Source organism: Geotrypetes seraphini, chromosome 10 (genome assembly GCF_902459505.1).
Source record: "Geotrypetes seraphini chromosome 10, aGeoSer1.1, whole genome shotgun sequence".
Classification (NCBI taxonomy): Eukaryota; Metazoa; Chordata; class Amphibia; order Gymnophiona; family Dermophiidae; genus Geotrypetes; species Geotrypetes seraphini.
The window spans coordinates 28,707,905-28,717,928 of record NC_047093.1 but is presented as its reverse complement, the minus strand read 5'-3'; the positions used below and the strand labels follow the sequence as shown (position 1 = coordinate 28,717,928).

The window sequence follows — 10,024 nt, the reverse complement described above, 5'->3', positions numbered from 1 at the left end:
AACATTTCTATCAGGCCTATCTTCCCCTTTGCATTCAATTATGGCCAAGTGTACTAACCGCAGCATTAATACTGTCTGCTGGAAAGTTTACTGGCATTTTACTGGACAGCTGCTGAAGCTGAGCTGTGATGATTGATTAGTTTTCTCGGGGTTCTAGGTACTCCTGCATCACAGAATTCAAGACATGATCCTAACCTTTTTATTTGTTTGGATTTGTGGGATCGTGGGATGGTATTAAAGAGACATGGACAGTGGCTTGTTGATGCTGTCTATTATATGTCAAAATGTACAGCGCTGCGTACGCCTTTCAGCGCTATATACCTAAGGTGACTATTTATTTTTTTCATCAAAAGGGGACATCTATTAATTCTCAGTCCCGCCTCAATCCCAACCTAGCCCCGCCCCCCATCCCGCCCCCTATTTCTTCCATTCATTTTTCATGTACACATAATATCTTCATATTAATTCATAATGGTAACCTTAGATTGTGAGCCTTCGGGACAGTAAGGGAATTTTTCAAGTACCTTTCTTATTTCTAATCTTAGTGTATATTTTCTGTAAACCGCTTAGAACCTAACGGATGTAGCGGTATATAAGAAATAAATTACATTACATTAAATTACATTAAAATTAAAAAAAAACTACAAAGCACACTATAGCAGAGAAAGTGATAATTATCATTTATATTTGGGGAGTTTCCAAAGATGTCAAGGCAATTACTTTAAAATATGCAATGTCACCTCAGTAACTATAGAAAAATAGATAAATATAGTGCAAAATATAGACAGCAGATATAAATTCTCAAAACTGACACATTTTGATCACTAAATTAAAAATAAAATCATTTTTCCTACCTTTGCTGTCTGGTGATTTCATGAGTCTCTGGTTGTGTTTCCTTCTGACTGTGTATCCTTTCTTTCATTTCTTTCTTTCTGCACTCAGGCCCAACAATTGTCCCTTTCTATTCCCTCCCTCCTTCCTTCCTATGTCCTTAGTGCCCCCAGTGGGAAGAAGCAGCGGCGGCGGCCCAGGGTTAGAATCGGCGCAGCAGGGAGGGAAAGTGATTGCTCGTCCTGCTGTCCCCATGCACAGCTTCAGGACGCTGTTCCTGAAAACGGGACATTTCGGTGTCCCAAAGCGGTGGGTCGGGACAACGGGACGGTCAGTCTGAAAATAGGACTGTCCCGTTGAAAACGGGATGTATGGTCACCTTATATATACGTGATAAATAGTAGTAGGACTGTCCTAGTCTGAGAGCGGAAGCAACAGAGCTTTCCAAATAATGGCCAAAAAAATGTTGTTAGTCCAGTAAAAAGGTTTCAGCTTTTGTGTGTGTCTTTTCTGTATATTAACATTTACAATTAATTAACAATGCAACCACACTACTTCATTTGAACTGGAAAATGAAACCACACCTTATCATTGAAAAGATGTGAACTAAATAAATATTCCTGGAGGAATTCTGTGCAAAAAAAAAAATTGAAATTCTGCACCCAATATTTCAAATTTCTACAAAGTTTATTTGCATAGAATTCCCCCATCCTAAGGCCTAAAATTCCATCCTGCCTTTTCCTTTCTCAGGCTCCAGCCTCCTCAGTTCTCTCTCTCACTCCAATTGCAGTTCTGGCAACCTTAATCCCCTCCCTGGCCCCCATGGTGGCATCTCTTTCTCCCTCTCAGTCTCTCCACTGGTTTCCTCCCTTCCCAGTCTGAGTCCCCCTCTCTTCTCTCTACCACTCCCACCTGCAAGTCCAGCACCCATGTCCCCCTAGCAACCCACCAGAACTCTTGCTCACACCCTGAAACTCATCCCTGCTTCCTATGGTCTGGGTCACTCTTTCTCTCTCCCCCATTCCCCCCCCCTCCACTTGCAGGTCCAGCATCCATGTCCCCTCCCCCCACATGTGTCTTCCCTCTCTCTCACCAACACACAGTCTGGACTCTGGACTCTCTCACTCTGACTGACACCCCTCCTGTGTGGATGCAGCATCCCCCCTATTCATGGGTCTCCCAAAGCAGCAGCAGAGGCAGCACTGTAATCAGGCTGCATGCCCCACCAGGGTCTTTCCTCTGCCATATCATTTGGAATAGGGTTACAGGACATTTGGGAAAACCCGGACATATTCTCTTTTTAGAGGACTCTCTGGGTGCCCGGACGGACTTTCCAAAACCCAGTAGTTTGTCCGGGTTTTGGAAAGCCCTGACCTTCCGGCCGCGTCTGGAGGGCCTCTGAGCATGCGCAGATGATGTCACACACATCCATGCATGCTTGGAGACCCTCCAGACCCTGGAGGTCAGAAAACAAAGATGAGGTTTTGTGGGGGCAGGGCTAGAGGCAAAACAGGGCAAGGCTGGAGGCAGAACAAGGCAGGGCCATGTGTCCGGGTTTCTTTAGACAAAAATCTGGTAATCCTATTTTGGAAGGGTCTGTGTGTGGGAGATATGCCAGATTCACATGGGGGAGTCGGTCAGAAAGAGTGAGAGAGGCCAGACCTGTGCAGGGGATGGGGTTTTCGGGTCAGGAGTAGGCAGGAGAGCAGAAGACACCAGCCCAATAGGAGTGCAGGAAATTTATTTACACTTCTCCCTCCGTATTCGCTATGATAGGGGATTAACATACCCATGAATACCGAAAAACTGTGAATAACTTTTTCATATGTAATTTGCTGTTTTCTATTAAAAACCATCGTGAATATGGTGAAACCGCGAATAACATGGTGGGAGACCTGGTCTGTTCCTGAAGGAGAAGCAAAACACGGTGAACAAAGTGCTGGGAATCAGCGATTTTCTCTGTTAATGCTTGGAATCAGTGATTTCTCTATTCAAGCAGATGTAATTGGGGGGAGGAGTCAGCAAGCTAAAAACCATGAATAATTGAAACCGCGAATGCTGAAACCGTGATACGGAGGGAGAAGTGTATTTATTTCATTTTCTGTCCCATCCTCCCCAAAGAGCTCAGAACGGGTTACAAGCTAACATACATAATATACAGTTTACTGGTTACATTTGCCATAGTTACAGTGCAAGGTTTTTCAATTCAAGTTTTTGTCCTAACGCAACACATACCGAGGATCTTGTATCAATATACATTTTTTTGCCAGACTGCCTTTGCACTAACAGGCGGAAAAATAAAATAAGATATTTAGAGGCATTGAAAGGACCAAACAGAAAGACTACTACTACTACTATGAATTATTTCTAGAGCGTCACCAGACGTATGCAGCACTGTACAGTCACAAAGGAGATGGTCCCTACTCGAGTAGCTTACAATCTAAACAATCAAGACAGACAAACAGGATGCCAGAGTAGGAGCCACAATTTGAGGGGAAGGTTAAATTGCTGGCTAGAGTGGTGAGCAAGGGAGAGTAAACATAGAAACATAGAAAATGACAGCAGAAAAGGGCTATAGCCCACCAAGTCTGCCCATTCCAAATACCCGCCCCCCTGACTTTACTCCCTTGTGAATATCCCATTTTCTCTTAAAATCTGACATGCTGCTGGCCTCAATCACCTGCAGTGGGAGTTTGTTCCAATGATCCACCACTCTTTCGGTGAAGAAATACTTTCTGTAGTCACTACGAAACTTTCCCCCCCCCCTGATTTTCAGCGGATGCCATCTGGTGGTCGAGGGTCCCATGAGACAGAAGATACCATCTTCCGACTCGATACGGCCCGTGATGTACTTAAACGTTTCAATCATGTCTCCCCTCTCTCTTCGTTCCTCAAGTGAGTACAGCTGCAATTTATTCAGCCTTTCTTCATACGTGAGATCCTTGAGCCCCAAGACCATTCTAGTGGCCATTCGCTGAACCGACTCGATTCTCAGCACATCCTTCCGGTAGTGTGATCTCCAGAATTGAACACAATACTCAAAATGAGTAGGGTTAGGAGATGAAGACCCAGCCAAGCACAGCACAAGAGCAAGAATATCTGATGACCTTTCGGAAAACGCGGAAGACCCATCTCTTCAATTGAACAGTGCTAATGGGCTACCTCCTCCTAGCTGCCCTTCCTTTTTCCTCTCTCCTCCTTCTCTCCTCCCTCTCCTGTTCCCTGCTCCCCTTCCTCTAATGCCTTGCTCCCCTACCGCTCCCCCATCTCTTCCCTCCTCTTTCCCCCTCCCCTTCTTGCTCTACATCCCCTCACCTGCCTCTTCTTCGAATGCCTGTAATTTTTTTTATGTCCTGTGGCTTTACTGTTAATGTCAAGTGTAACCCATTCTGAGCTCCCGGGAGAATGGGATAGAAATCTAAATAAATGTCACTTACTAGGTGCGGGGCCCAGAAGTGAGATCAGAGAGAGGCAACATCAATGTGGGCAGCAAGTTCATAATGTTGCTTATGTATGGAAAATTAAAGAGGTGCAAGGGATGGAGCGCACATGCGCAGCAGGGGGGGCCAGAGAGGACAGGTGCCTGTGCCCCTTACATAGACCATACCCAAGGCACACTGCATTGCCCCCCTCCCCCCGCATCCTCCTTACTACGCCACTGCCGATTGTGACTCTGCTTATAGCAGAGCCCAGACTGAGGGATTTAGGTTGTCACAGAAGAAGTAGGAGGGGCCTTAAGCATCTGGGCCAATCAGAGCCTTAAGCCCCTCCCCAGCACATCCCAGGATGCACTAGGGAGGGGAAGGACCGCCATTTTGAAGAGGCGGACCTGCTGGCCAGAGGGAGTAGACATCCCTCCAGCCATATTTTGTAAACAAGGTAAAAGGGAGGTGAGGGGGTCATCAGAGGCATGGAGGGGTTGTTGGGGGCATGACAATAGTGATGGGAGAAAGTGGGAATCTCTCCTGTTGCCGGGGGGTGCGGGACGTGGGGGGGTGGCTTAACAACAGCAGTGGGAGGGAGTGGGCATCCCTCTTGCTGACAGGGGGCGTGGGGGGCGGGTTGCTCAGTCTGGCCCTGGCCTGTGTCCAACTCATAAAAACCCTCTAGTTTTGTACATCCTGGTTAGGGTACCTAACACAAAGAGCTAGCTGATGCCGAAAGACATGAATGAGACCAGGATTGCATATATATTACAAAAATAATGCACAGGTTACCATGTGCTAACAAGCAAAATACTGCAGAATGCTTTAATGCATGCTTTGATAGCATTTTGGTATGTGCGTAGGGGGGAGGGCAAAGCCCCACACTAGACCCAGCAGGATTCTATAGCACAGCGATCCCCCCACTAACCTTCCCCCGGTCACTGTAATTTTAAATCATTGGGCAGCTGCTGCAAAGCGTCAATGAGCAGACATGCCTCGGAAGTCTTCATTCTACAACAACATTGCATGGCAGCTGTGCAGCAACTACCCACAGATTTTAAAATTACAGTGGCTGGGAGGAGATATTTGAGGGAGTAAAGCCATAACTGACTCTTCTGACTGCCAATTTTTGGGGAGGCCATGGCTCCTGTGGCCTCCCCTGTTCTGATGCCTATAGTGCAACCCCCCAAGAGTAACGTATTACTGTCATAGACGTTGCCCTAGGACATAATAGGGACACCACTAACATATTTGATACTATTTCAACTTAGGATGGATTAATTTTTTAGAGAACTAGTAAAGGACAATAGTTGCCATTGTGAAATGTTTTATCTAATTGTTTTATTTTAGTTTAAGACACTGGATGATCCTCAAGTATTGAAAAGGAGGGGCTATAAGGAAGGATTAGGTTCTTACCTCAATAATCCTCTTTCTGGTCTGTACCAAAGCAAGTGAACCCCTAAAAGAGGAAATTCCAACAAGGAGGGGGTTCAGGCAACTCCCTGATGATGTTAATTTTGCTCTGCTTTGCAATAGGAAAAAAAAAAACCCAGTAAACAAATATTGCAATTGCAAAATTAAAGGTGGAACCAACTCTCCACCTACCCGTGTGCAACCAGCACTAATACTTGTATAGCTCTGTGACAGCTGTGTGCAGTGAGCTGTGGAACTTTAACCCACTGCCTTACAAAAATGATCTTTTCTTTTGCTGCCACTGGAAATTGATGCCCCTGTACAGGTCAATGGTGAGGCCCCACTTGGAGTATTGTGTTCAATTTTGGAGACCTTAGCTGGTGAAGGACATAAAAAAACTTGAAGTGGTCCAGAGGAAAGCAACGACAATGGTATGATGTTTGCGCCAGAAAATATCTGAGAAGAGACTGGAAGCTCTGAATATGTATACCCTAGAGCAGGGGTGTCCAACCTGCAGCCCGAGGGCCGCATGCGGCCCAGTGAAGTATTTTGTGCAGCCCTGGTCGAGGGCGATGCAAGTTTCAAGTTTATTTAGCATTTGATGAATGGCTTATATAAGATTTCTAAGCGATGTACAGTTTAAAAGCCACCAGGTGGTGGTCTCACATACAATTTGAACGAATTAATCATAAGACAAACAATTTACATCAATTGGCATTATAATAGTTGAATTAAGGACAAACATGAGTGAGTAGGAAAGGAGGGGAAAGTTACAATATCATTATCTGTTGAAGTTTACATAAATGGGAAAACACAATAAGGAGTAAAGGGGATTAGTGAGTTTAATAGTCACAACAGAATGTAAAAAATTAAGGTGTGCCATATTACGTATCAAACGCGTCTTGAAATAGAAAGGTTTTTAAAATTTTCTTAAAGGATAAAAGGTCTTTTTCAATTCTAATATAGTTTGGAAGGGAATTCCATAATGTAGGGGCCATAATGGAAAATATATCATTTCTTCTTGTGCCAATAATTTTCAAGGAGGATGATCGTAACGAGCGTGAGGCATTGTATGGGATAATCATTTTTGACATAAATTGTGGTTCATTGAAAATTAGTGTTTTATATACCAAAAATATAATTTTAAAGGTAATTCGGTGGGAAATGGAAAGCCAATGTGATTTAATCATTAATGGTGTGACATGATCATATTTTTTCGCTTTATGGATTTCCTCTGCTGCCCCCAGGTCTTTATCGTCTTGCCGGCTCCCTCCTCTGTCTTGCTGCAGCATTTTCATGTTTGTGTGGCCCCAGAAACATTTTTTTCGGCCAATGAGGCCCAGGGAAGCCAAAAGGTTGGACACCCCTGTCCTAGAGGAAAGGAGGGATAGGGGAGATATGATTCAGACGTTCAAATACTTGAAGGGTATTAACATAGAACAAAATATATTCTGGAGAAAGAAAAATGGTAAAACAGGAGGGCATAATTTGAGGTTGAAGGGTGGTAGATTCAAGAGTAATGTTATGAAATTCTTCTTTACGGAGAGGGTGGTTGATCTGTGGAATGCTCTCCCGAAGGAGGAGGTGAAGAAGAAAATGGTGACATTCAGACAAGGGTGGAATGAACACAGAGGATCTCTAATCAGAAATTAATGGATATATATTGAAGGAACTAGGGTCGGTACTGGGCAGTCTAGTATGGTATGTGTCCCATATGTGGACATTCAGTTGAGGACGGGCTGGGGTGAGCTTTGATGGAAACTCCAGTAGATAGAGCCTAAGCACACTACCTGGCAGGGCTCTGGGTCTCTGGCCCAGAAATATCTAAGAAAAAGGACAATTTTAATTAAATTATTGATTTTTATGGAGCAAGTAGGGTTGGGCAGACTGGATGGACCATTCAGGTCTTTATCTGCTGTCATTTACTATATTACTATGTTTAGATGAGCTTGATGGGAAGGAAATGTACAGTATATTGCAAAACTGGACATTGTCAGAACTTCCTGCCTACTGGAAATGGAAAAAAACAAAACAAAACCCAGTTTAATCTATTAGCTACTTCACCTGGGAGGCTAGAGAAGTACAGTACTCCCAAATTTAAGATATTTTTACTTATCTGAGACTCATACATACAAACCTTGACACCGATGGAAAAGAACCAGCTCCTGAAAGGACTTTAATAAAAAGCTGGGGATGAGTGTATTTTTGGTGGGTGGGGTAGGGGGGAGGAGGATAAGACTTATATGGTTCTTGTTTTTTCCCCTAGAAGGTCATAAGAAAACAGATCTTCTGAGTATAGAGAACACTAATAATAATTGGTGTTTGAGAGAGAGAGAAATGAGTCATGTGGGAAAGAGGCTTAGGATTTGTTATAATATTTTGAATGTTTTTGGGTTTGTTGTTAGGGGTTGTTTTTTTTTGTTTAGATCTTGTTATATTATTGGAAAAAAATAAAACAGTTTTGACATTAAAACAGAAAAAAATAATCGCTCAGTGGTTCTAACAAACCTTCAGTTTTCCTTACAACATTTCCTTGTAATAGTTTTTGAAACACAGCATGGGAGGGTAATTCTTTGTGTGTGTCATAGTTGACTTTCATCATCACAGATTTATATTCTAATATTTTGCTGTCCAGTTAATTTTCTTCACTAATTGGCTACAAGCTAGGGAAGATCAGCTGATAAGTAACAGTTGCCGTGTTAACTAAGAAAGAGGCTTTCAGCAGAGAAAGAGACTTGCTCTTTTCTTGAGGACTTTGCAAAGCACGTTTTTTAAGGGCTCTGTTCTTGTCTCTCTATTCCATAGATAAACCGAGAATGAACGTCACAGATTCTGTCTTCTATGCTGTGCGTTTCCCAGTTTTGGTGGCCTCTGGGCTCTTGTCTTCTTTCACCGTCTTTGTGGTGGTTTATCTGCTCGTTAAGAAGCCTAGTTTATGTCAAGATGGGAAGGTCTTCTTCCTGATCGTTCTTGTGCTTTTCCGGTACCTGAATTGCTTCATAAACCTGATCACTGTCACGGTGACGTTCTGGTTTTCTGGGATTTCCCAGCTGCTGTGCTCCGTTTATCTACTGTTTGAATATTTCATAGTTTTCATGGAGTACAACTGCCTTTCTGCAATGTGTGTTGACCGCTATGTTGCCATTTGTTCGCCATTCCACTACCAGTCCCTCTGTTGCTTTCAGAATATTCTGAAGATCTTGTTTGGCTTGACAGTGCTTTCCTGTGGCATGCCATTAGCTGGATTTATCTACTGGACGTATTCTATTTCTGCCTCAGAAGACGGGGGCAGTTTTCTGTGGTGTCAGGGACATTCCCTAAACCACGCGCTATCTTTCAAGATCCCCTGGATAACTTTACTGGGCCTCTGGTTCTCCTTCAGTATCGTCGTGATTGGGTTTTGTTACATCATGGTGTACAAAGAAGGGAAAAAGGCTGGAGTGATAATACCATCAAACAAAAGGGCTACAAAGACCATTGTTTTCCAGGTCTTGCAACTTTCTCTGTCGTTTTTCCCCTTACTGGTGTCGCTGGTTTTGTTCCAGTTGCCCGAGTGGCGCTTAATGAAGTGGAGCACGTACTCGGTAATAGAGGCGGTGAATTTCATCGTGTCAACCTTAGCGCAGACGATATGTCCTGTCATTTATGGACTGCGTTCCAGAAGCATAAGAGACATCGTGAAAAGATTGTTTTGTAGCTGGAAGTTAAGGACAAAACTGCACCCAGCATCTTAATCTTCAGATTAAAACTAGTCGGCTCAATCAGTTTGGCATAACTAGAAAAGGCCATGTTCTAAATAATGTTCATGTAATAACAGGAACACTAAAATTAGCTTTTAGAATGTTAAGAATTAAGGTACAATATATGCTATATCTACTGTAGCTTTATATAACACAAAATATAATGGTAATTATGTATCCCAAATAAATCATCATATAAAAATGTAGTTTTCAAATAATTATTATTTCCTATAAATCACAATTTATTACCTGAGCAGGAATTCAAGGCTGATGCTTTTTCATCAACCCTAAAGCTCTCTTTTACAAAGGTGCGCTAAGCGTTTTAGCATGGATTTAGCATGCGCTAAATCAACACATGCGCTAACCGCTAACGTGTCCATAGGATAACATGCACGCATTAGTGTTTAGCACGCACTAAAAAGCTTAGCGCACCTTTGTAAAAGAGGGAGTAAGTGGCCTAGACTGAATTTTGAAAACATTTCCCCAATCAGTAGGTTTTCTTGGGAACCCACAGGATTTAAATAATTGTATGGTCAATTAATGGAAGAGGTAGATCCTTTGTGGAACCAACAATTTGAAGTGCTAAGGTGCATCTTTAAATTGTGTTCACTTGGC

At 43.2% G+C, this 10,024-nt stretch overlaps 1 protein-coding gene across 1 annotated transcript; it reads left to right on the top strand.

The window, feature by feature from the left end:
* The first annotated feature begins 8,485 nt into the window (after nucleotides 1–8,485).
* Nucleotides 8,486–9,403, top strand: LOC117367908 (olfactory receptor 2AP1-like). The gene has a single exon (XM_033960991.1). The coding sequence runs from the start codon at nucleotides 8,486–8,488 to the stop codon at nucleotides 9,401–9,403; it is 918 nt and encodes a 305-aa protein (XP_033816882.1).
* Nucleotides 9,404–10,024: the final 621 nt, after the last annotated feature.

What these genes read in the sequence shown, in the direction of transcription:
- LOC117367908 (XM_033960991.1), top strand. Translation starts at nt 8,486, where the DNA reads ATGAACGTCACAGATTCTGTCTTCTATGCTGTGCGTTTCCCAGTTTTG.